Below are 25,103 nucleotides of genomic sequence, written 5' to 3'. Positions count from 1 at the left end.
AAATTCAATCTGATTTCAGTCTGATTACTTTCCCCTCCACTTGAGAGAATTAATTAATCTCCGGCTCTGCTCCGGGCTTTTTTCCCAGTCGATGAAAGGAGGAAGGAAAGGGTGGTGTATATGTCATTAATCATCATTACATTAGTGACTCCAGAATTAGCTTGCCTTGAAAGCCAACACTTGTGCAGCAGAGGAACTCTGCCACATCCCTGTACAGTGAGATCTGGACCTCTGCAGAGTTTGTCCAGAGGGAAACCAAGGTGTGGGAGAGGAGTGACCTTCATGTGGATGCCACACAAGGGAAGGGAGGCAGAACCTCCTCGCTGTCAGAGGGACTACACCGCCGTGAAGCATCTCTATATGGATCAGTACTTACAACTCCAGGCACATCTAGTCAATGCTCAAGTCAAGCCAGAGCTTCATGGTCCTTGATCAGCATCACCAAACCTCCCCTGAGGTGGCCAACCTCATGCCCAGTGCTGCCTCCATGCTCCAATGCCCACACAAAATTTTCCTTCCACTCTGCATGGCACGTGGCCTCTATGTGCAGACGGAAGATGAAGGATTAAGAAGGCATTTCCCTGTAGCAAGCCTTGCCATCCAGGCATCTTATTTACCTTCAACTTCCATTTTCCTGAAGGAATAGTACGAGGAGGTCTTCAAGGTTCATCGTGGTTCCTCTGAGTACAAAGCCTGTGCACATCCTGCAGGGAGTGCTGAGTGCCTTTGTAGAGCAAGGGGAAAGGTCCCACCTCTAACAGGCTGTGCAGGCTGTGATTCTTGGTGACAGCCCTATCTGGCTTCATTCAGGGATTTAGATTAAATATATTAAAATATTACATATATTAAATTTATCTAAAGATAAGTATATCTATATTTGCATCCTATGGTTTGTTTTCCTGAGCACATTTTAGCTCCAGGTCATTGTGCCTCTTCCTGTCTGCCTTTTGCTCCAAACTCTGATAAATGAGCGTCTCCTTAGCTTCCAGAACCCAGACACAGGTTCTGTTTTGCTCTCCCATGCCCACTCCTCAATTCTGAACGAGCCAGTGGCCACATCACATCTTTGCAAGGGCTTGGACAGGCAGGCAGGGAGGTTGTGTCCCTCTGCTGCTCCCCTCCACACCTCAGCACCCCTCCACCTTGCTCACACCAGCTCTGCGTTTGCCCCCATAGCCACAGCACTGCTCTGATGGTGCCCCTGCCTGCTACGACCTCCAGTCTTCTCCCAAGGGCACTGCTTCCCAGGATACAGACCCCATCTGATAAATGTGACCTTCCTGCCTCAGCCTTTGATATGTGACCTTGCAACTGGCCTTGTTAAAATGTATGTCTCTGAAATGAGCCCACCTTAGCCAGGATGCAGCATTACACTGTCATTACTGATTGCACGTCTTGCTTTCTCTCTGTCTCCCTGTAAATAATGTATCTTAATAACCAAGCATGCAGAGCAGGCTTCCTTTAACAGACATTGCCCAGAGTAACCGTGCTGAGGAAGCACATTCACTCACGCTATGCCTCAAAGCACTTCATTAGTACATCAGAAAAGGCCAGAAAAACAATGCAAATATTCTGATCAGCCAGCGCTTTCAGAAGGATTTACTGTCCCCGCCTGGCTGTGCTGAGTCCAGAGCATCTCCTCGCACCCAGCTCTGCTGCAGCCTGCCTGGGATAAGGCATCTTGACAGAAGGCTTTTTGGGCACGAAATCTCCTTCCAGGAGCTGCTGGCCTGGAAGTGTGACATGAAACCCTGCTGCTGCTTTCCACAACCCTGCCCCAGCAGCAGGCAAGAAGTGTTCCCAGAGCTGCCATGCCCTGCGGGCAGGCCTGCCATTACATTTTCTCTCCACAACTTGCAAGCCATCATCAAAACTTGCTCTCCTTAGCTGTGGCCCTGTTGGCAGAGAAGCAAGAAACGGTGAGCTGACTGAAAATATACCTGTGCCAAACCTACCCACTGTCACAGGCACATTTTCCCCGGTGTAAATCTTTTTACGGAGCCTTCGCAGGGTTAGTGTCAGGGGTGAAGTGCACACTGTGTTAAGTCACCCCCTCTTTGCAAAAATAAAAAAGAAGGCTGTGCCTCTGGTGCAGTCCCTGAACAGAGAGCTGGGCAAAGCTCTAAGACTGGAAGAGGTCCAGGTGTGGCACTCGCCTCCCAGTGAAGGGAAAATCTGAGCTATCCCTGGCTACTGGGTCACAGCGAGCACCTCGGTGACTCAAGGCACCCTGCCCACTCTCAGGAAAGACAGAAGAAAGAGAAGTTGCCCAGAGAAACCGTGGGTGCCCTATCGCTGGAAGTGTTCAAGGCCAGGTTGGATGGGTCTTGGGAGCAACCTGGTCTGGTCCCATAGCAGGGGAGTGGAACTGGATGGTCGTTCAGCTCCCTTCCAACCCAAACCATTCGGTGATTCTACGAAACTTTGTGAGATGTGAAGGCTGATAACCAGCAGAGCCACCAGCACCACCAGGGTCAGGCCCCTGAGCCCAGCACAGCCAGTGCTTCGATGAACACTGACTGCATCGATGAGCAGTCCTGAAGCTGCACTTGCACAGCCAGTGTGCTCCTTTGTACAAGCTCCTTCCCCTGGAAAGACCCTTGCTTGCACCAAGTGGTTAACACCAGATGAATTTGCTGTGATTCAAGGTGTTATTACAATGAATGTGAGCGTGAATTAATAATGGCACTTTGAAGCCACTCTCTGTGCTCGCCTCAATCCCTCCTGCTGCATGAGCAGCTCAGTGCTGCCGAGGAGCTGCAAACACGCTGCTTCATTTTGCAATAATAACAGCCTTGCGCTAAGAGAGATAAACAGCATGCGGAGGTTTTGCTGGCAAAACACAATCCTAAATGAACTGCTAAAAATGGTTCGCAAAAGGCTATTTCCAGCTACTCCACCCAGCTGGAGCTGCCTCTCCGCCCTGTCTTGGAGGGGAGCTGTTGCCATCGCAGAGGATGTGTCCCTGTCCATTGCAGGGGGGTCACTGCCCTGGGAAAGGCAGGGAGAAAAGAGAGATGCATGCAGGAGCTTGGTGTGTAGGTACGGTAACTGGTCTGAATGTTTTTGTGGGGTGTAATGGGAGCAGTACTAAAAGTCCTGTTCCACGATAACTTCAGCTCTGGAGAAAAGCAAGGTCTCCAGGGATGGAAGTAGAGGACTGGAGCCAACCTAAGGCTGCACCTGTCCTAAGGCTGTGCCGGGAGCCCCACTGTGCAATGCAATGAGGGAAGATGATTTGCAGAGTCAGGACTTGGTGTAATGATGTGCCTGGATGTGCCTGCACAGCATTTTGTTGCCAATTGTATGTAAGCTGCTACAGCTTTTAGTGGGGGTCTCTCTCATTTTCCTAATGGAGGAGGGTTCTCATGATCATGACTAGCTTCAGTAAAACTTTGGAAATTTGCCCTTAGGTCCTGCTCCTTCTCAGTCAGGGAATGTCCCAAGTCACTTTTGTGACAGATCCCCAGGAAAAGCAGGTTGCAGCAGCTCGTCCCCTGGCTGCTGCTGCTGTTCGCTCACTCTCATCGAAATGCAGAGCATCCTTTACCTCTGGCCAGCTTACAGTAAGCAGTTGTCAGACACTTCTATAATCCCAGGTATAATAAACCTTCCCTGGCTGCCTGATTCCTATATCTGTCATGTGAGCCAGCTGTGCGTGAGGGAAACACTTTGCATGCAGATTATTTATCCATTCTCAGTCTGATCCAAACAACCGCCCCCAAAGCACAATCAGACAGCAACATTTCCTCCTTTCCAGAGCCTGGTTTTAGGGCACTGGACTGAGAGTTCGCCCTTAGTGGGGACATCCCACAAAGGTCCATTTAGGTCCTGTTCCTCTGCACAGCTTTCCAGCCACTCTGCCCCCAGCCTGTAGCGCTGCATGGGGTTGCTGTGCCCCAAGTGCAGGACCTGGCCCTTGGCCATGTTGAACCTCAATCCCATGGCCTCTGCCCATCGACCCATCCTGCCCAGGTCCCTCTGCTGGGCCTTCCTGCCCTCTGGCACATCGACACGTCCCCCCAGCTTGGTGTCATCTGCAAACTTACTGGGGGTGCACTCAATTCCCTCATCCAAGTCATCAATAAAGATATTTAAGAGAATGAACCCTAATATCAACCCCTGGGGAACTCCACTGGTGACCAGTTGGATTTCACTCCATTCATCACCACTCTCTGGGCCCGGCTGCCCAGCCAGTTTGTAACCCAGTAGTGTGCCTGTCCCAGCCATGGGCTGCCAGCTTCTCCAGGAGAATGCTGTGGGAAACTATGTCCGAAGGTTTTGCTGAAGTCCTGGTCACAGGAGGAGATGAGGTTGCTCAGGCAGGATTTGCCTTTCCTGAACCACCCAAGTCAGGTGTCTTAAATATAAGACAAAACTTTTTCCCAGTGAGGGTGATGGGGCACTGGGACAGGCTGCCCAGGGGGTTGTGGAGTCTCCTTCTCTGGAGACAATCAAAACCTGCCTGGATGCGTTCCTGTGTGACCTGATCTAGCTGTTCCTGCTCCAGCAGGAGGATTGGACTAGACGATCTTTCAAGGTCCCTTCCCAAATCCCTAACATTCTGTGATTCTGTGATTCTATCCACAAGTCTGTTTCTTACTCCTCTATCTCCCAGCTGCTGCCTTTCACTTTTTTTTTTTTTTTTTTTTTTCTTTTTTTTTCCCCTTTCTTAAATACGCTCTCACAGAGATGAAAACAACATCACTTATTATCTCAGCTCTGGCCAGCAGCAGTCCCCTTATCTAACATGGGGCAGCTTCTGGATTCTTCCCACAGAAGCCACCCCTATGCCCCCCTGCTACACAAACCTTGCCACATAAACCCACTACACATGTCCAGAAGGATGGCATGCAACATGTTTGCACCCCATGTGCTCCATCACCCTTGCAGCAGTGAGGAAACCACTTTGCAGGGTCCTGAAGTGCAATTTGTTGCCCGGTTTGCACAGCTGTTCTTTGCAAAGCCTGCTTTTCATCAGCCCTAGATACTGGTATGCATTGCTTCCGTGGTTGCACAGAGACACCCTGGGTTTAAATTCAGGAAGGTGCCCTGTCTAGCACAAGGTGTGAATTGTCAGTAAACAATTTCTGAAAGGTGACCTCTGGATCTGAAGGAAGCAGGCAAGGGGAAAGCAAGGAGGATCAGTGCCCACATCCCCACTGCACAGCCAAGGATGCTGAAGGACCAAAGCACGATGATATAGCCAGCTAGCTATCATCAATCACGGGGCCTTAGCAGAGGCTTCTGAGTATTTAAATCATTAATTAAGATTAATGAAATGCACTTATGCAGTTTATCTAAGTGCATGTTCCGAAACTGAAACCCAGTCATTAATTAGTGAGTGAGACAATTTGAAGGGCTCAGTAAAATCCCCTCTTAAGCCCCAGCAAGACACAACAGCATGGCTCCATGTACAAGGATATGGTTTTACCCAGGAGACGTTACACCAAACGGGATAGTCACAGCTTGAGAAGAGACACGGACTATTTTCCACCAATCCTACCAGTGTGCATTTTTAGTGGATTTGGGAGTCTGCCCAGCTCAGGACTGGGAACAGGAGACACAACGTACTAAACTTGTACAGTTGCAGCAAATGTGAGGCTCCATTTGGCTTCCTCAGATAAATTAATTTGAAAAGCTCAGGGCTTACCAGGATTAGAGCTACCAGGAAATATTGTTGCCTGATCTGCCCATCCCCAGGATCCTGAAACCAGGAGGTAGGACGGCAGCACCTCCCCATGAAGATTAATGTGGATAAATACATCCAATTACAGGATGAATCTGAACTGTAAATAGCAACATCTGTTCCACATCATGCAAAATGCCCAGCTATAGGGTCTTACATGTGTTGGATTGTGCTCGTCCTCGTGCTAGGGAATCTGTGTTCACCAGGCTCAGCTCTACAAGACCAAGGCCCACTGCCCAAGGCCCTCTACCAGGCCATGCTCCCCCCGGTGCCATGTGTGGGTCCCTGGTACCTCCTGTGTGAACATTTTGGTGGTAGGGCACAAGACCGCAGTCTTCTTCTGTCTCCTGGTACAAACTTCTACCCAGATACAGAGCCTGGAGATGAGTTTCAGGACATGTCTTACAGCCACTCACTAGGGCATTCGAGAAAATAGTGTTACAGAATGACTTTCTTCACAGCGCAATAAAATAGATAGGTTGGCAGTAAATTGCATCAATTACGGGGAGCTCAGTAATTAATTAGAAGCCAGGAGTCTTCCCATCCCTCAGTGCAACTCTGAAATTAAGAGCTCGAGTGAAGAATAACTTCCAGGCCAGACCATCCGTGCCGGGCCCACACGATGGCCTCCCACGCAGGCTCACCGAGGAGTGCAATCGCATCCTGGAAGATGCCAATCGATTTGTTTCTGAGCAAGGACACAGGTCTGACCTCTGCCTGCAGAGAGGGGGAAGAGGACTCGAGCAATGCCTGTGGGAGGGGATCCAGAACACTTAATACAATTTCAGGTGAAAAAGTGGCCTCCTGGGCCGGGAAGGGGCCCTCTCCTCATCGGAAAGCAATGGGGGTAGTCGAGCAGAGGAGGGGGGGAGCACAGCAGAAGCAGAGAGGCTGGGGTCTGCCTGCAAAGGCTAACGAGCTGTCAAGCTAATGAAAGAGCCTTACAGGGTTCAACACACGAGGATCACACTGGTGCTGCTATGCCCAGGGAGCCAGAGCCCAGATAGAAACAAAGAATAAACCAGAATAAAGCTCTGTGTCTGCTGCAGAAGAGCTCAGTTGTGGCCCAGAGAGGACAATGACAAAGAGGCATCCCTCCAGCCCATCATAGGCTGCTTTGAAAATACCAGGCCATGCTCTGCCCTGCCCTGCTGTGGCTTGGTCGGGATATTCCTCAGCAAATCTGCTAAGCCGGAGTTTTGCTAATGGTGCCTGCAAGGCACCAGCCGGGGTCCCACCAGCCAGAAGCAAAAGCAATCAAAGCCTCCGAAGCAGCAATCAGACGCCCTCCAAATTGAGCAGACGTGAGAAGTGAGTTTGTAACTTCAGATCGATCCAGCAGCCAAGGTCACTTAGAAGGAAGCTGAGCTCCTGGAGAAGCTACCGTAGTAAGCGAGTTGTAATAGAAATAAGTTGTAATAGCCTCCAGCTGGCAGGGACCTCCAGCTGCCGCTGACCCAGTTAATACTAACACTAGCCTGCAGGAAACTTCCACTCCATTTTCGAGGCATTATGTTAGGGAAGCCAGACACTGGCATAGAAAGGAGCCTGGGAAGGGCACACAGTATTTTGCTGTGTGGGCAGCAGAGCTTGTGGCAGCAGCGGTGTCTGGCTGCGCACAGGGAGCAGAGGGGTGCAAGGAAAGGTGCCACTGCAAGTGTCACTGCAAGCAGGTGCATGGCGATCCCCATTCCTCTGGGACAAAATTTCTGTGCCTGGTATATTTTCAGACACTGTCAGACTCGCCCAGGCATCGCCCTCCACTCAGGGCACATCAGGCTTTGCAAGAGCCAGACAAGCACCTGACATTTCCCTGCCTTCATCTCTCTGCAGCAGGTTGTGGAAGGATTCAGGATGGTCCTGCCTTAGACTGACAGCCCCAAAGAGTGCAAAACCCACATAGTCAGGACTGGGGAATCAAAACAAAGCCCAGAGACAAGGACACAGTGCCCCCTCCCACACACCCCTCCCTTATGTCCATCACTTTGGATTTGGAAGGGAACATCACGCTGTCCAGTGAGTCTCCGAGAGAGCCTTGTCTCCTGAGTCCATAGCATCAAGCCAACAGCTGAAACAAGGAAGGAAGGACTAGGGTTTGTATTTCTCAAGCCAGTTTTTAAATCCTTGAGGATGTTTAGAAGGGCTGTGGGCTCTCTCTTCTTGGCCTACACTAAGCACTGCCTTCTGCACATGGGGTGGGAAAAACCCCAGACTACAAGCTGGGAAATCATTGCTGGAGCAGGGAAGGGTTGGTGTGGGAAGCAGTGGACACCAGGCTGAATGTGAGCAAACCACAGATAAGACAAACTGCACTTTGGGCTACATTAGGAGGGTTGTGGCCAGTAGGTCAAGGGAAATTATTAGTCCTTATTACCAACAGGGGGGTGGGAGGTTGGCGGGGCACCCCTCCTGGGTTGTAGCCAGCCAGATGAGGTGGAGGATAAGGTGGGATATAACCACAGCTGAAGCTACCTGGGAGCAATTGCAAGAAAGATGGAGCCAAACACTCCACATCAGTGCTAAATAATGTAGCAATGAGCAGTGGCCACAAATTGGATCTTAAAAGATCCAGGGTGGACATTAGGAAACAATTCCTCACTGCTGTGTGGTTCAGCCTTGAGACATGTGTCCAGAGAGGTGGGTGATTTCTGTCCTTGCAGGGTTTTAAAGAATTAGGTAGGCAAAGCAATGATCACCTTGATTTAGTGTTGGAAATATTCCTGCCATGAGCAAGCAGCTGGAAATGAGATCTCTCAGGTCCTTTCACAAACCTTAATGGGACTTATAGCACTATGCCTGGTGAACATGTGTGCATAATTCTCATCATGCCAGGCTAACCAGCCCTCTTCAGAGACCAGTGCAAGTAATGCTGGGTCAGAGGCCAGCTCCCACCATTTTGCTTCATCAATTTTCCCTTTGTCTCTGGGGAACCAGCCCCAAAGCAATGCTAGCCCTGCCAGTCACACTTTGGCACTGCAAAGCAGGTACTCCTGTTGCATGCCCTGGGGCTCCTGGCGTGTTGACAGTATAGCTCTGGGCACCCTCCTCTGATCCCATCTTATTTATGGCACATCCTGCCCGTCTTCTCCCAGCTATTAGTGCCTGAAACGTCGTAATTTAGATTCTGGCTGTGTTTGATTGCAAACTCTTCCAATCTACAAATTTCAGTGACAAGCACTAGAGCAGCTCATTTACATGCCAAAGTGCTCAGTCTGAAACTGCTTGTTACACAAGTGAATAAATAAATAATAGATACATTAAAGATTGGTAAACAATCAGACAAATTATCCAGTAGAGGTCTAGTAATGGAAAACGCTGATCCATAGCATAGACCAAGAAGAGGAGGGATGGGACAAGCTTTCCCAGCATTGCCCAGGGCAGCTCAGCATTGATCTATCTCCCCTCATCCCATGAGCCAACTAGGATGTGCAACAATGCCAGGAGAAAAGCAGCAAGGGCTAGAGCATGAAATTCTGGCATTTAAAGGCTATACCTGTCTTTGTCCCTCACATGTGCTCTGTGTAAAGCAATCTGTCATGTTCTCCTGGAACAGCACTTGTTACACATTGAGTGTCGAGTACCCGTGCAGCCTGACTTTCAGCTGGCATCTCAGGAAATCCTTCCAGGGCACCTGAACCATTTCAGCTTATTTTTTTTCATTGTTTGAAACGTGGGACACTTCTGAATCCACGCCAACCTCGTAACACCTTGCAGGAAGTTTATCTGGTGGTCAGCAGGGCTGGGCATTTTGGGACAGGCCAGCTCAATGACAGCAAAATCACAGCTTTCCAGTGAAAGGGGCTCGGTTATTCAGGCATTGTGAAGCCATCAGTGGCTGCAGACACACAGATGCTCTGAGCAGTCCCACGCTCCCGGCGGGTGTGGGAGGCAGATCGGGATGCCAGTGACTGAAAGTGGTGATGTGTGCGGTACCTGGCAGCGCTAGTGATTGCCCACCACCTGTCTTTGTCACTGCCTCCTGCACAGTGACAGGTAGGTGCTAGCTACCTGATTTATCTTCCTCCAAGAGCTCCTGCCCATCACTGCTCAGCGCTGCGGGGGATCCCCAGCAGGGAAGGCAGCAGAGGAGCATCTCTCCCTGTTGTCTGCTGTCAGGCAACTCGTGTGCTTGCCAGCACTGGGAACACAGAGAGGAGGCTTTGCAGGGGTCATTTTTCTTCCGTGAAGAGCTGCAAGGGTGGGCTGGCACTGCCCTATCTTGCCTGGCACCACCAGACAAGAGGGCAGCAAGAAGGCAAAGGGGGGCACAGATCTGTCCTCTCTGGGGTTGGGTGTGGGATCACCAAGTGCCCTGCAGAGCATTTTCATCCTCTAGTTTCTCCCATGTACACCTATTTTCCTGTCTGCCTTGGGCATGGAGCCGTTTCATGTCCCCTGGGGTTTCCCTCTGTTATCCCAGCCCCTTCTGCATGCCAGAGTCTGTTGGCAGTGGTGCTACACCACCCACACGAGGCTTCTTGTCACTCCAGAAATAACCTGCCAGGGCTTTGCTACCCCTCACAGCTCCCACTGGCCTGGCCCTCACTGAAGGAAAAACACTTTGGGGGTGCCAAACTGCTCCCAGTCTCAGGGAAATGCATTTGTGGACCTACCAGGGAGCTGCTTTATTCTGGCTCTCGAGCTGTGATTTATCGGTGCTTATCCCAGACGTGCAGTCGGACATCCTGAGATGTGGTCTGTGGGATCTCGGGCATCTCCGGGGCTACGCCGCCACGCGTGGCTGAGACAGCACTGCCACCTCGTGGCTTGCTGAAGCCACCAGGACTCAGCCATTCGGTGGCCACCAGAGCCTGCAGCTCCTCTGGGCCACGGGTGTCCCAGATGCAGATCAAGAGGAGAGAGGCGCTCAGAAGATGGGCAAGGAAGACCTGGCTTAGCCACAAAATACCCCAAACTCAAGCGAATGGGGCTAAGCACTGCTCAGGGGGCTCAAGGACCTGGAGGAGGTGCTGTCAGGCCCAACACCAGCTTCCACGAGATGCTGGAAATCCATGTCCAGTCCCTTGTAATTCAGCATTTAAGTGAGGTTAAGGGGACAGTCAGGGACAGAGGACACATGAGCACCAGGACATCCATCAACCCTGGACGAAATGATGGAGTGGTCTCATTTTGGCTGTATATTAACAAAGGGCAATAGGGCAGAAATACAATTACTGTCCAGAAACACCATTTTTTGTAAGGCAGGTGTTTTCAAACTCACCTGTCATCTTTTCTTGACACAATTACAGGCCTACTTGACAGAGGAACTATGTTGATAGAATAAAATTGCTTTTTCTTCTGGGCATCTGATTTATTATGGGCTTGACATTTTGATTAAAAATGTGTATTATATTGCATTAAGAGGGGATGTGAATTAAAGACCAGCTCAGTGATAGATCTCCAAAGGTAATTATTAATGGAGATATACTGATGAGCAAAGTTTTGTGTGCACGAGTCTCCATGGTTGATTTTTTTACTAGAACAGCATAGCATAGCACAAAACAGTTCAGGTGGAAGAAGCCTACAAAGATCATTGAGTCCACCTGCCTGACCACTTCAGGGCTAACCAAAAGGTAAAACATATTATTGAGGGTGTTACCCAAATGCCTCTTGAATACTTACAGGCATGGGACATCAACAACCTTACTAGGAAGCCTGTTTCAGTGTTCGACCATTCTCAAGGCAAAGAATTTCTTCCTAACCTCTTCTGGCACAGCTTTGTGTTATTCCCATGCATCTGCCATCCAGAGGGATCTGGACAAGCTTGAGAAGTGGGCCCAGGTGAATCTAGTGAAGTTCAACAAGTCCAAGTGCAAGGAGCTGCACCTGGGTCGTGGCAATCCCAGGCATGAGCACAGACTGAGAGAACTCATTGAGAGCAGCCCTTCAGAGAAGGACTTGGAGGTTCTGGTGGAAAAAAAGCTCGACATGAGCCAGCTGCATCCTGAGTTGCATCAACAGAGGGGTGGGCAGCAGGGGAGGGAGGGGATTGTGCCCCTCAGCTCTGCTCTCGTGAGGCCCCCCTTAGAGCCCTGTGTCCAGGTCTGGGGCACAAGAAGGATGTGGAGCAGTTAGAGCAGGTTCAGAGGAAGGCCATGAAAACAGTCAGAGGGCTGGAGCATCTCTCCTGTGAAGAAAGGCTGAGAATACTGGGGATGTTCAGCATGGAGAAGAGAAGACTCTGGGGTGACCTCAGTGCAGGTTTTCAATACTTAAAAGGGGCTTATAAATGGAGAGCAACTTTTTGCTAGGGCAGATAATGACAGGACAAGGGGAATGGTTTTAAATTAAGCTAGAGGAGATTTTGATTAGAGGTTAGGAGGAAATTCTTCACTCAGATGGTGGTGAGGCACTGGCACTGGCTGCCCAGAGAAACTGTGGATGCCCCATCCCTGGAGCTGTTCAGGACCAGGTTAGATGAGGCCCTGAGCAACCTGATCTAGAGGGTGGCATCCCTGCCCATGGTGGGGGGTTGGAACTGGATGACCTTTAAAGTCCCTTCCAACACAAGCTGTTCTCTGATTCTGTGATCCTACCATTGGTGAGCAGAGAGAGGAGACCCCCTCTATTTCTCCTCAGGAAGTTGTAGAGAGCCATGAGTTCACTTCTCAGCCTTTTTTTCCTCCAAATTAGACACACAACATGTCCTCAGACTCTATTCATAAGACATGCCCTCCAGCCTTTTTATCAGACTGGGTACCACTGGATGGATGCCACCATACACCATATCCTGACCACCTGAAGGGGATGGCAGTGCCAGCAGCAGGCAGCACACCTCATCTCTATCAGGCCAAGCCAGCAGGAAAAGGAACAGGACTGCAAAAAGGCAGAGAAGCATTATCCTGAACAGGCTGGGGGAGAAGATGCTGGATCACATCCAGGGGGAACCCAGGGAAGTGCTGGCAAGAGAGGAGAGGCTGGGCATCAGGCAGCCGTGCTCTGCCTGCCGTCCTGAGGGGGGCATCCCTTGCGTGAGCAGCCACCTCCTGCAGCAGCAGGGCTTTGCCCTGCCTTTGGGCCTCCTCCACCTTGGTGTTTCCCCATGCTGCTGGACTTCTCTGAGGTCCCAGAAGGCGCCAGCACTTCTGCTGACCAGGCTGTTCCCTGACTGTGACCGGCACAGCCAGGGTCGAGGGCAGAAAAGAAACTGTGGAAAGAAGTGAAACTTGGCACTTCTGCAACCGTGTAAACCTCTGTGCATGCAAGGACATCCCGCCCTCCCTGCTGCTCTTCCCCCTTGCTCCTGAGGAAGAGCTGCCAGCAAACAGAGCTGCCGATTCTCACTGCTCCCTTCTCACCCCTGCCAGGAGGTAAGTCATCCTGGACAGCTGGGGACACATGCCTCTTCTGCCACCTCTCTCCCGTCTTTGCTCCTTCTTCCACTTGCCCCCCAGCCTCCATGGGCATCTGAAGTAGGAAAAGGGGGAGGAGGTGACGCAGAGGGGTAAATCTGTTCTCACTCCACCATGTGGATGTGGACACTGCTGGGTTCTGCAGGCCATTCCCAGACCGATTATCCCAGGCTTTGGTGTGTGTTCAGGACATCCTTCCCCTCCTCCAGGTCTGCGTGTTGGGGATCTGCATCCCTCGTGCTTTTTTATCCCTTTACTGCTTATTCCTTTCCTGTTTCTCTCTCCTCCACTGTGTCTCTTTACACCCTTTCCTCACCTGTGCTCTCCATCCCATGGGAGTGCTTACTCCCCAAACACGGGAGGAGACAATCTCTTCATGCACCAGAGGCTTTATGCCCTGCCCTGTGTCCCAGGCTCTCCCACAGCCCTGCCATGGGCACGCGTCAGGGCTTTTCAGTAACATCAATGATTTCAGATCACGCAATGAAACAGGGAAATTATTTTCAACATTCCAGCGTGGTGTCTGGCTACCTGAATTAGACAACACGTAGGTGGCGTAGTGGGTCTGTGCATGCACACTTGTGTCTGTGCACTGCACATCTCCACAGGTCTGGATGAAAACCCACGTTTATACTTGCATGTCCGTGTCCAAGGTGCATCTGTCACTGCATGCACCACGTGCATGTTTGCTGTGATCTTGCCTCCACCCCAAATTCCCCCTCTCCTGTGCTTGCAGGGACTGCAGGATGCGTCTCGGCCTTTGGCTGGCAGCCAGCGCCCTAGCAGCAGTGCTGGGCACAGCCCTGCCTGAGGAGCAGGTGTGTCGGGCACCGGATGGCAAAGACGGATTCCCTGGGGTCCCTGGCCTCAATGGGAGGCCAGGGCAGAAGGGTGACGTGGGAGAACCAGGTAAGGGGCAGCCAGGGACGCGCAGTGTGGGTGGCCTGGGAGCCTCGAGCCTCTTGGCAGGAGCAGAGCGGGCTGCACGAGCCGCTCGGGTGATGCCAGCCATGCCAGCTACTGCATGAACATCACCTCAATGTCTCTCCCCAGGGAAACCAGCACCAAGGACAGGCATCCGCGGACCCAAAGGGGATGAAGGTGAGCCAGGGCCTCCTGGCAACCCAGGAAACCGGGGCTTCCATGGTCCACCCGGCCCCCGTGGGATGCCAGGGCAGCCAGGACCGAGAGGGGCCAAGGGGAAGGCTGGCAATATCCTGGAGCAGCCACGTCCTGCCTTCTCTGCCTCACGGAAGTCCCAGACGAACCGGGGCAGCACGGTGGTGTTCGACAACATCATCACCAACCAGGAGAACTCCTACAGCACCCAGAGCGGGGAGTTCACCTGCCGCATCCCCGGGCTCTACTACTTTGCTTTTCAAGTGGTCTCCATCGGAGACCTCTGCCTGAGCATCACCAAGAACAGGGAGCACGTGGTCAGCTTCTGCGACAACAACAGCCGCAACATCCTGCAGGTGAACTCGGGCAGCAGCGTGCTGAGCCTGGCCGTGGGTGACCAGGTCTCAGTGAGCTTTGACCCCGTGAAGGGCAGCCAGATTTACAGCGGCTCCGAGGCAGACAGCGTCTTCAGCGGCTTCATGCTCTTCCCACAGACGGGCTGACGGGCCGTCAGCCTCAGGACTTGCCAGCCCATAGCTAAGCTGCTTAGTGTCAGAGCACTGCTGTGTGTGTGTCTCCGTGTCTTTGAGCCCTGCGAGCGTGTAGGATGGCCTTATAGCACAGCAAAGGCCTCAGCAATGGCCTCAAATTTAACAGCAAGCCAGGCCCTGTGCTTCTGCCAGAATCACCAAGCAGCCAGGCCGCAGTGACCACTGCAGTGCTGAGACCTCCCCAGCAGTTCCCTCCAGGCTGTGATGAGCCTGCTCTTGTCTGTGGGATGCAGGCAGGCCGTCCCGCTGCCTCCTGGAGGCCCCGGTAGCCCTTTCTGCTCCCAACTGCTCAGACCCTACACCAAAGGGGATCAGTTGTCACCGGGGCTGTTCTCTGGTGCTGTTCCCAAGTGTAAAATCACCATGTGCCACTGCTTTTGCTACACTAACCACTGTAAATGCCTTTCTGGTGCAAGGCCACTGTTATCTCTCACATCGTCCACATTAGTACAAATAAACCTCTTCTTCCCTGACAACTGCTCGTGGTTTCTTTCCTACTTGCAGCAAACTGTTGATGTCCTGGGCTGTCCCAAGCTGCCCAGGGAGAGAAGTGATCCCAGCTTGTCTCTAGATAAGACAGGAGGGACCTGAGTGTATGAGCAGAGCCTTCACTTATGGGGAAGATCGGGGGAAGTCTCTGGGCCCGGCCGCCCAGCCAGTTTGTAACCCAGCAGGGTGCCTGTCCCAGCCATGGGCTGCCAGCTTCTCCAGGAGAATGCTGTGGGAATCTATGTCCAAAGGTTTTGCTGAAGGCTAGGCAGACCATGCCAACAGCCTTTCCCTCATCCACCAGGAGGGTCACCCGAAGAGATGAGGTTGGTCAGGCAGGACTTGCCTTTCCTGAACCCGTGCTGGCTGGGCCTGATCCCTCGATTGTACCACGTACATTGCGTGGTTGCATTCAAGATGACCTGTTCCATCACCTCTCCTGGCACCAAGGTCAGGCTGACAGGCCTGTAGTTTCCTGGATCCTCCTTATGACCCTTCTTATAGCTGGGCGCCACGTTAGCAAGTCTCCAGTCATCAGGGACCTCTCCAGATGACCATGACCACTGATAGATGATGGAAAACAGCCCAGCAATCACATCCACCAGCTCCCTCTGCACCCTCGGGTGGATTCACTATGGCCCCATGGACTTGTGACAGTCCAGGTGAAGCAGCAGGTCTCTGTTTCCACCTAAAATGTGTGGGGTTTCTTCTGCTTCCTATCCCAGACTTCCAGGTCAGGAGGCTGAGTACCCCGAGTATAAGTGGTCTGGCTAGTAAAGACAGATGTAAAGACATCATTAAGAATCTCCGCCTTTTCCTTATCCTCATCAGTCATGTTCCCCCTTGCATCCAGGAAAGGATGGAGATTCTCCTTGGCCCTCCTCTTACTATTAATACATGTATATTTGTAAAAACATTTTTTTGTTGTTGTCTTTAACCACAGTGGCCAGGTTGTGCTCATGCTGGGCTTTAGCCTTTCTGATTTTCTTTCTGCATATGCTGGCAACTTCCTTGTACTCTCCCCGAATTGCCCGTCCCTTCTTCCACTGAACATGAACTCTCCTTTTCTCCTGGAGACTCAGCAAAAGTTCCCTGTCCAGCCACGCCGGTACTTCTGTTCTTCCAGCCCCTGCTGCTGTGGTGACAAGGCCTGGCACAAGCACAGGTCTTGCAGGACAGCCAGGGAAATGCTTGCTCAGAGAAAATAACCAGGCAGGAGGATGTGAAACTTGGATGGGGGCCAGCCAGGGGCTGAGTGTCCCTATCGGGCTCTTTCCTAACTGTGTGACTTCCTCCGGGAGGGTGTCGCAGAGGGAGACGCAGGTCGCGCAGAGCCAGCAGGCAGTGCCCTCGGCACACAGGGCTCCACAGCGCAGGATCCCACACCCTGCTGGAGGTAAGAGGTGCTGTACAGTTCCTTTGGGGTGGGCTGCACGGGTCCAGCAGCACAGCACAGTGCTGGGTGCTGTGGAGGAGGCAGGAGCACTGCCAGGCACTCCAGCAGCTCACGTCTCGTGGGGGCATGCATGCCTCTCCTTCCCGGGGGAAGACGCATTCCCCTGGGCCAGGCACTGTGCTGGGAGATCCCCAGCGGATGGGAACTCGATCCCGTTGTGCAGAAGTCAGGCTGCTGCTGGAGGATGGGTGAGATCAGCTCGGTGCAGCCTGGAGCTCCAGCCTCGGGGCAGCGTGGTGCACGGCTCTGCAGTGCTGTGCATGTCTGCAGGGGGCTTGGGGTGCTGAGCCAGCAGAGCTTGGGGCTGGCAGCGGATACCCCAAGTCCTCATGGCTCTGTCCAGACTGAAATTCTAACCCACCAGCAGCTGCCCTGGGGTTGGTGATGATACCAGGCTCTTTTTTCACATATCGGCCTCCCCACCACCCAGCAATGGGCATGGGGAAGGTAATATTGAAGGCTCCAGCTGCTGTGACCCTCATAGCACTGAGCCTCCTTTGCTTCATGGACTGAAAGCCACCCTGCCATGGCACCTCATCCCAGTGCTTTCTTTCCCTTTTCCACCATCCAGAGCTCCAAAATGAGGCAGAGCTTTTGGGAGCAGTTCTGTCTGGCCTTCACTCTCCTACCTCTGCACCTGGGGTCTGCAGTGACCGGAGATCCCTCCCACAGCTGCTATGGGGCTCCAGGCCTGCCAGGCATGCCGGGTGTGCCAGGCAGGGATGGCCGAGATGGGCTGAAGGGAGCCAAAGGAGAGCCAGGTGAGTGAGCAAGGAGGGGAACCATGAAGGCTGTCAAACCACAGGCACTGAGCCTGCCTTAGTTGCCGGTCATGGAGAGCAACATCCCTGCACTTGGAGAAGTGCTTGATGTTCCCAGAATCTGCAGATGGGGCAGAAGGAGAGGAAACAACCTTCTTCTGTCTGATGGAAAGGGTCTGGGGGAGTCTCTCCCCATGTCCTTTCATTGTGGCTAACTCCTTCCCTCCTCACCGCTCCACAGGCATCCCAGCCATTCCTGCTACACGAGGTCCCAAGGGTATGAAAGGGGAGCCGGGCACTCCTGGTTTGCCAGGCAAGACGGGCCCCGCCGGTCCCCCCGGTCCCCCTGGAGACCCCGGGGAGATGGGCAGTGCTGGAGAGCCAGGCATGCCAGGCAGCTACAAGCAGAAGCACCAGTCGGCATTTTCGGTGACAAGGCAGACGGCTGAGCACCCCTTAAAGAACATCCCCGTGATCTTCAACCACGTCATCACCAACACCAACAACGACTACAACACCACCACCGGCAAGTTCACCTGCAAGCTCCCCGGCCTCTACTACTTCGTCTTCCACAGCTCACAGACGGCCAACCTCTGCGTCCTGCTGTTCAAGAACATGAGAAAGATGGCCAGCTTCTGCGACCACAAGACCAACACCATGCAGGTCAGTTCAGGTGGCATCCTCCTCCACCTGCAGGCTGGGAACGAGGTCTGGCTGGAGGTGAATGACTACAACGGCATGGTAGGCATCGGTGGCTCCGACAGCATCTTCTCAGGGTTCCTGCTCTTCCCAGATTAGAGGAGCATCAGAGCTCAGCCCAGCACACCAAGCCCTTTGCCCTGCCCTGCAAATTCTGTTGCTCACTGCCAGGCTGTTGCTCATGCCCCAGGTTTCTCTGCTGGGTGGGAAGCCCCAGCAAGAGAGTCCGCCCCAGCCACAATCCCCTGGCTTGGGGTTTGCGTACAGACAGTCCCTGAGCAAGGGGGCCGGGCACATCCAACTGGATCTGTGCCTGCAGTGACAGCACCAAGCCCCTGGAGTCCTGCTGGCACTGCCTCATGCAGCAAAACATCTCCACCTCCCACACACTGCCCTGATAACACCCCGTTACCTTGTGCTGCTGGAGCCAGGGCTCAAGGGTCTTTCTGTGTCTCTCCCCTTCCCACACTGGATGCACCAGGGACAGTCAGGGGTCCTGGAGCAGGCTGGAAGCAACAGCTTTGCCATGAGCTAGCTGTGGAAAGTGTCAATAAATCCTTCCCCAGTACTCCTGGCTGAGCATCTTTTTTTTTCTTCGTGATTTGCCTTTCTGCAGGTGGAGCCCATGTGTGGCTGGCTGGCTGTGGCACGCACAGCAGCGCGTGTGTATGTGAACTGGCTGCTTGCCTGCACCACGTCTGGACGTCCCTGAGCCCTCGCTGGCTGGGCTGTGCTCAGCACCAGCCTCACAAACCATTCACAGCGCTGGCTTTGCTCACTCAGTAGGGTCCCCAGCTGCACTGACAGCAGGAAGGGGACCCTCCCCTTGAGCAGTGCTCACTTAACAGGGACAAGACACCCCCAGGAAGGGGCTCTGATATTCCCCTTCCCACCCAAGTGGATGCAATTCAGCTGCCCACACAGCAAGCCTTGTAGCCAGGTGTCAGGCAGCTGGGACATCCCCAGGGACCCTGCCTCACCAGGCACTTACCCCCTCCCCATTTTCAGATGACAGCCAGAGGGCTCCGCCACCTCCGCACGCACAGTGCAGGCACCAGAAATTTATCTGGGGACAAAGACGTCGCTGCTAACTGGGAAGAAATGGCCAAGGGGTGCCCGAGGGTGTTGCATGATAGCAACAGGGAATAGCAGGGGGTTGGCAAAGACCAAACTCAGCCTTGGGCTGAACCCAAGAAACTCCTTCAGAGGGGCCGTGGTTTTCACAGCAAAAAGGTGCAGGGCAGCCAGCTCTTGGCCAAAAGGGGCTGAGTGGACGTGGTTTTGGGAAACAGCTCTTCCCTGGTGACTTCTGCTGTCACCCTCAGTGACCGCTCAGCACTGCAGTGACCCTCTGGGGAAGGGATCTGAGCCACATCCAAGGCCATGTGCCACCCCCACCCGGTGTGGTAGGACAACAGTGAGAGCTGCCCCACTGCAGCAGGCTGGTGTGTGGCTTGGTGCCACCAAGCAAGGCTTCCACGAGGGGTAGTAAAGCCCAGAGGTGCAGGGTTAGCTCTGCAGGGACCTGGACCAGGATGGGTGTTACCCATAGGGGACATGGAAGGACAGGGCAGGGGAAGCACAAGAGGCCTCCCAGAGATAGAGAGAAGGAGCTGATGTTTGTGGAGGCTACAGAACCACCAAAACCCAACAGAGCTTTTTCTTGGTGGCACGCTGCACACTGGAGCAGGAGAGCTCTTCTCCTCCCAATTGTCTCCACTTCACCTCCACAGGGCATCAACAGAGAGTGGAATTGGAAATACTTTTATTGCAGGGCAAAATCACTTCCCATTCACAACATTTAGGAGAACCTGGGGGCCAGATTCAAGGTGATAGATGCTCAGGCCATGTCACACCCTCTGGGCTGGTGTCTCCTCCCAGCAGAGCTGGGTATGTGCAGAGAAGCCTGAATGAAGCCAGCAAAGTGAGCGTGCAATGCTCCTCTCTCCCGAGGGACTGCCCTGAATTTGCATCAAGCTCATGGCAGTGTTCCCCAGAGCAAGCAGAGCTGAGCAAGGCACGGAGACCCCCCAGGGCATGGCGAACATCTCCCTGCTCCCCAGGGCGAAAGCTGTTCACCTGAGGGACCCCGGGTCGCTGTTTGAGGACTTCACGTTCTGCTGAGCTGGCAGATGGCATTCATAAGGGATATGAAAGTGACAATGAACTAAAGATAAAAAAAAAAAAGGATGTGGCCAGATTCTTTCACAACAATCCTTGCAGCAAACTTCTGCTTCCCTGCAGGGTCATTTCCAAGCAGGACGCTGGTGTGTCCTGCTCTGCTTCCCGGTCTGTGCAACGAGAAGCTCGGGGTAAGAGCAAGCTGCCTGGAAGGCTGAGAACCAGCTCCCTCCTGCAGGTAGGAGCACATGGGGGACCCAAAAGCACAAAGGGGGGCAACCAGTCCTTGTGTCACTGGCACTTCTCTGTGCCCGGTGCTTACCCCAGCCCTGGCTGCACCAGGAGCTGGGGGAAGGAGCCGAGCTGTGGGATGCAGGGAGGGCACAAGGAAGATGAGACCCCAGGGAAGCCCAGGTGACTGTCCCATTTAGGCTAGTTAGATACAGAAATACTTCTGGGATGGAGCAAGCAGGACAGAAGGGGAAGCCACGGGGGTTAGGAGGGCAAGCTGGGTGATATCTGTTCTATCTGCAAAGACTGAAGGTGTTCCTCAGACATAGTGGTGGAAAGCAAGGGCTTGAAACTGCTCTGGCCTGGGGAAGGATTTGGCCCTGCACTTTGTGGTCCTAAGCTGGGATGAAGAATCTCTCCCCTGAGGGAGCAGCAGGGCTCGGAGCAGGGAGCTGCAGGACATACCTGTGTGTCCCTCCTGTGCAGCACGGCTGTCTCAGGCATAGACTCCTGGCAGCAGCACAACGAGGCTGGGCATCAGTCCTCTGGGATGGGCTAACTTGTGTGGATGTGGCTGGAGCTCTGGACACTTGTTGAAGTGGAAAGAGACTGAGAATCCTTCCCAACCTGCCCAGAGGGGTTGTTTGCTCCAAGGTGATAAGAAGAGTGGAATTAGATCCACAACAAGATGCTTTCCCTTATTTGTGGTTATCACCCAGGAGTGCTTCTAGGCATCTTCCTCCAGAGCAGCACAGAGGGGCTTCCCCATCCCTCCCACTGCCTGGGGCTACGTAGCACCTCAGCATCCTTTTGTGCTCCAGCAGGGAAGACAAGATGCAGACCATGTGGGTGATGTTGATCTGCTTAGCCGGAGGGCAGCTGGCGTGTGCCACACTCTGCAAGACTTACGGCACCATCCCGGGCATCCCAGGGGCACCCGGCCAGCCTGGCAGCAATGGCAGAGATGGACAGAATGGCCCAAAGGGTGATCGAGGTAAGGGGTAGGGGCTGCAGGTGTGGAAAACATCATCTTACAAACACCAAGAGGAGAAAAAAAAAAAAAAAACGTGGTGAAAAGCACACGGCTGGGGGGAAAGTGGTGCAGCAGAAACCACTTTATACAAGGCCCTTTGAGGTGTTATCAGGCACGGGTGATGCTCAGGGACAGCAGGGGATGGGCAGACAGGAACACCATGAAGAAAACACCGTGAGGGACCTGGGGATGGAGGGTGTACATGGGCAGAGAGCAAGGGGAGCCATGCCTGCTTGGTGGGCAGGGGTCTCCCCTCACCCACTGCCCAGCACAGGTCCCTGTGGTTTCCTTCACAGCATCCCCTCTGCAGACCCACGGGGCTCAGCTGTGACCACAACACCTCTTCCTCCTGCTTTTTAGGTCCCCCTGGCCAGGCAGAGGACGAAGGAGAAACTGGGGAGAAGGGAGACCCAGGAGCACCGGGGTACCCGGGGAAGATTGGCCCCAGGGGTCCCATGGGTTCAAAGGGACTGCAGGGCCCCACGGGACCCCCCGGCCCCCAGGGAGACTCTGGGGACTACAAGGCCACCCTCAAGTCCGCCTTCTCAGCGGCCAGGACGATCAGCATCTTCCCTCGCCGGGAGCAGCCCATCCGCTTCGACCGTGTCATCACGAACGAGAAGGGTCACTACGAGAACCGCTACGGCCGCTTCACCTGCCGCGTGCCGGGCATCTACTACTTCACCTACCACGTCACGTCCAAGGGCAGCCTGTGCCTCAGATTGAAAAAGGGCCGGGGTGGCAGCAAGGGCGACGTGGTGCTGACCTTCTGCGACTACGTGCACAGCAGCTACCAGATCACCACCGGCGGCGTGGTGCTCAAGATGGCAATGAACGACTCCGTCTGGCTGGAGCCAACGGAGAAGAACGCCATCGTGGGGATCGAAGGGTCTGACAGCATCTTTTCCGGCTTCCTGATCTTCCCTGAGGCTTAGCCTGCTGAAGACATCTCCCCAGACGCTCTCTGCAGCCCTTGCCCTACCGCTGGCTTCCCCTGCCAAGGAGTAAGGACTCCCCTGGAGATGACTCTTTGCTCCAGATTCGGTGCCCTCAGTCTTTTGTTGCCAGTCTTGCACATTAAATGGCAGCGCGTGCTGCTGCTGGTCCCCTCCTGCCTGGGGTTTGCTTCTTTCCCTGTCTTTGAGCCTTTCCCAGCCCTTGGGTTTGGTGTGGGAGGAGGGGACGGGGAAAGCAACCTCGAAAATCACACAGCACACCCACTGGCCCAGGGACCTAACAGGCAGGACTGGGGCCACAGGGCACCCATGTCAAAGCTGGGGTGCAAAATGGGCACTCTGTTTGCTGGGACACAACGGGTTGGGTCCAGGGGGACTGCAGGCAGGGCCCTCACCCTGCTCTGAGCAGGAGGCTCCAGGTGAAGCTGTGCCTGGCCTCCAGCAGGCATCCTGCTGCTGCACCACAAAGCTGACACCTCACACAGCACCCAAATACCCAGGCCAGCCCCACTGCTTCCCAGGAGGCTGCTCCCTGCGCCCCAAGGTGCAGCCTGCACTCATTAGCATCTCACGGCTGGTCAATTAATGCTGCAGACCACACTGCCTCCTTACGGAGGCCTGCAAATTCCCTGCCCAGGGTTAAGAAAAGCGAGGAAGCCTGGTTCCCTGGGCAGAGATGTGCCTGTAAAAGTGGGTTGCCTGCAGCCCCCAGGCCAGTCACGCCATGCAGCGACTCGCTCAGGATGTGTTTTGGGGGGGTTCTGTGTGATTTGAAAGGGGCTGGATGTAGGGGAGGGTGTGAAGGGGTCTCACGTGGGAGGGGGATATAGATGAAGCGTTGCTACTGAGATTTTAGGGCTTGGTTTTAGGGCCCCACAGCTCTGGTCTGAGCGGATCTGAGAAGAAGGAGCTGCCTGCTCCAGCCCCAGCACAAGACGATGCCTCCCGGGCCCACACGGTGCCGCTGCCACCGATTTGAAGGCTCCCATTTCTGTCCGAGGTAACGAAACAGCAAGTGGCACCGGAGGCTGGTGCCCCACAACCACATCCCTGTCCCACTGGCTGCAGGGGCAAAGCCTGTAGGGACCGGGCAGAAGTGTGAGGCTCAGCTCTGTCTTGCCTTGTCTTCCCCACGACAAAGTCGGGGCAGAGGTGTTCAGTGCTGCAGCCCAAATCTCCCTTTGTCAGGCTGCTTTTAAAACGCAGCTGGGATGCACATGGCATATTGCAGCTGGAGACTCAGCAACCCAAACAGAAGCAGCCTTACAGGCTGGGTCAAGGCACCTGCAGCTAGCAGCATGGGTGGAGGTAAAAGGGTCAGTATTCACCCCAAAACACAGGCATGGCAGTGTACACCTACCACATCTCCTGAACCTTCAGCAGAATACACCAAACACCAAGGAGCAACCAATATACTGGAGGACAGAGCTGCCATTCATAGAGGCTTGACAGGCTGGAGAAATGAGCTGCCACGAACCTACTGACATTTAACAGAGACAAATGCAAAGTCCTTTATCTGGCTTGGGATGACCCCAATGCAATAGGACAAGCAGGGGGCAGGAGGAAGCTTTGCAGGAAAGGATCTGGGATGCTGATGGACAAGAAGTTGAAACTTTCTGCCTTTCTGTATAATTGATATAATCCAATAGGACTTTTGAAAAGGTCTTTGTCCGGGCCCCTCTGGAATGGAGCTATTTTTCTTTTAAAAAGTAATGTCAGACCTAAACCCAGCATCAGCCAAATGGTTTCTGAGATCTGGGCTGTAACCAGAGAGGGTTAGAGGACCGTGCAGACACCAACTATCTCTAAAATGAAGCTCTGTGCTTATGTGGTTGGAAAATAGTTGCAGAGGGCTATGCTTCCTCCTGTGGGTCTCAGCCAGCAGCAGCCCAGCTTTCATCAATGCCACCTTAGGAATTAGCTTCTCGGGAGGACCGTGTGCTGCCTTCTCCCCATCGGCTGCCTCAGCACCTCCCTCAGGCATGCAGTTCTGCTTAGTGCTGAGAAAAGAGGGTTGGGGACCCATAGTAGCCAGGGTGGGCTGTGGGCTGTGCAGTGACACTGCTCAGTTCATCTAGGGCCATCCAGTAGGTTTATGACCCTGCAGAAAGCCCTAAAGCCACAGAGAGAGTTACCACCCCGGGGCAGCTGGAGAGGACCCCTTCTCTGTAGTTATCCCAGTGCCCCCCTAGGCAGGAGCTGCAATGCAGGTACCCCTTTCCTAGGGGATCCTCCCACAGCAAGAGTCTAGATCACTATCCTGTGGGCAAAGACCTCTGTAAGACCTCTGAAAGATGTAAGTGGCACTCAGGCCACAGCAAAAAGCTAAATAAATAAAACAAAACAAACAAACAAACAAAAAAGTAGCTAAGCACTGCATTGCTCATTGCTGACTTGATATCAGACGTCACCCAGTAAAGGCAGGACTGCTACAGCTGTGCTGACAGCCCTACCTGCACACACACACACCAGTAATAATTAATTATGTAATTAATTATTCCATGCAAAACAAATGGACCTTGGAACAACAGGACAATTAGCAGGAGAGCTGGAGAGAAACCCGGTGCAGGGCCAGGTGCAGCCTGCTGGTGGGGATGCCCACAAGGGCAGCTCCACTTTCAGAGTCTCACAGGGAACGGCCAGCTC

The 25,103-nt window shown here is 53.5% G+C and overlaps 3 protein-coding genes across 5 annotated transcripts; all 3 read left to right on the top strand.

Annotated features, from left to right (window-relative positions):
- Window positions 1–12,775: 12,775 nt before the first annotated feature.
- C1QA (complement C1q A chain) lies at window positions 12,776–15,181 on the top strand. Its single transcript, XM_084495153.1, has 3 exons — window positions 12,776–12,999; window positions 13,778–13,950; window positions 14,095–15,181. Exons 2-3 carry the CDS (start codon window positions 13,788–13,790, stop codon window positions 14,661–14,663), a joined length of 732 nt encoding a protein of 243 aa, XP_084351279.1. The 5' UTR covers window positions 12,776–12,999; window positions 13,778–13,787; the 3' UTR covers window positions 14,664–15,181.
- Window positions 15,182–16,279: 1,098 nt separating this feature from the next.
- On the top strand, window positions 16,280–18,684 carry C1QC (complement C1q C chain). Of its 2 annotated transcripts, none has more exons than XM_084495154.1 (3): window positions 16,280–16,596; window positions 17,228–17,417; window positions 17,659–18,684. In XM_084495154.1, exons 2-3 carry the CDS (start codon window positions 17,237–17,239, stop codon window positions 18,213–18,215), a joined length of 738 nt encoding a protein of 245 aa, XP_084351280.1. In that variant the 5' UTR covers window positions 16,280–16,596; window positions 17,228–17,236; the 3' UTR covers window positions 18,216–18,684. The 2 variants fall into 2 exon arrangements, with proteins under 2 accessions (XP_084351280.1, XP_084351281.1); XM_084495155.1 differs by having other exon boundaries at window positions 16,480–16,603.
- A 1,637-nt stretch (window positions 18,685–20,321) lies between these two features.
- On the top strand, window positions 20,322–22,613 carry C1QB (complement C1q B chain). 2 transcript variants are annotated; one of them, XM_084495151.1, is made up of 3 exons: window positions 20,322–20,475; window positions 21,293–21,462; window positions 21,862–22,613. In XM_084495151.1, the coding sequence occupies exons 2-3, from the start codon at window positions 21,303–21,305 to the stop codon at window positions 22,434–22,436; spliced, it is 735 nt and encodes a 244-aa protein (XP_084351277.1). In that variant the 5' UTR covers window positions 20,322–20,475; window positions 21,293–21,302; the 3' UTR covers window positions 22,437–22,613. The 2 variants fall into 2 exon arrangements, with proteins under 2 accessions (XP_084351277.1, XP_084351278.1); XM_084495152.1 differs by having other exon boundaries at window positions 20,329–20,475; window positions 21,290–21,462.
- The last annotated feature ends 2,490 nt before the right edge of the window (window positions 22,614–25,103 follow it).

The sequence above is a fragment of the Aythya ferina genome (assembly GCF_964211825.1).
Source record: "Aythya ferina genome assembly, chromosome: 21".
NCBI lineage: Eukaryota > Metazoa > Chordata > Aves > Anseriformes > Anatidae > Aythya > Aythya ferina.
Note: the sequence above shows the minus strand (reverse complement) of the source record. Positions and strands in the feature narration are given on the sequence as shown.

Coding starts and splice junctions, on each gene's coding strand:
- C1QA (XM_084495153.1), top strand. CDS start 13,788: ATGCGTCTCGGCCTTTGGCTGGCAGCCAGCGCCCTAGCAGCAGTGCTG. Junction 13,951..14,094: donor GGGTGACGTGGGAGAACCAG/GTAAGGGGCAGC, acceptor GTCTCTCCCCAG/GGAAACCAGCACCAAGGACA.
- C1QC (XM_084495154.1), top strand. CDS start 17,237: ATGAGGCAGAGCTTTTGGGAGCAGTTCTGTCTGGCCTTCACTCTCCTA. Junction 17,418..17,658: donor GGGAGCCAAAGGAGAGCCAG/GTGAGTGAGCAA, acceptor ACCGCTCCACAG/GCATCCCAGCCATTCCTGCT.
- C1QB (XM_084495151.1), top strand. CDS start 21,303: ATGCAGACCATGTGGGTGATGTTGATCTGCTTAGCCGGAGGGCAGCTG. Junction 21,463..21,861: donor TGGCCCAAAGGGTGATCGAG/GTAAGGGGTAGG, acceptor CCTGCTTTTTAG/GTCCCCCTGGCCAGGCAGAG.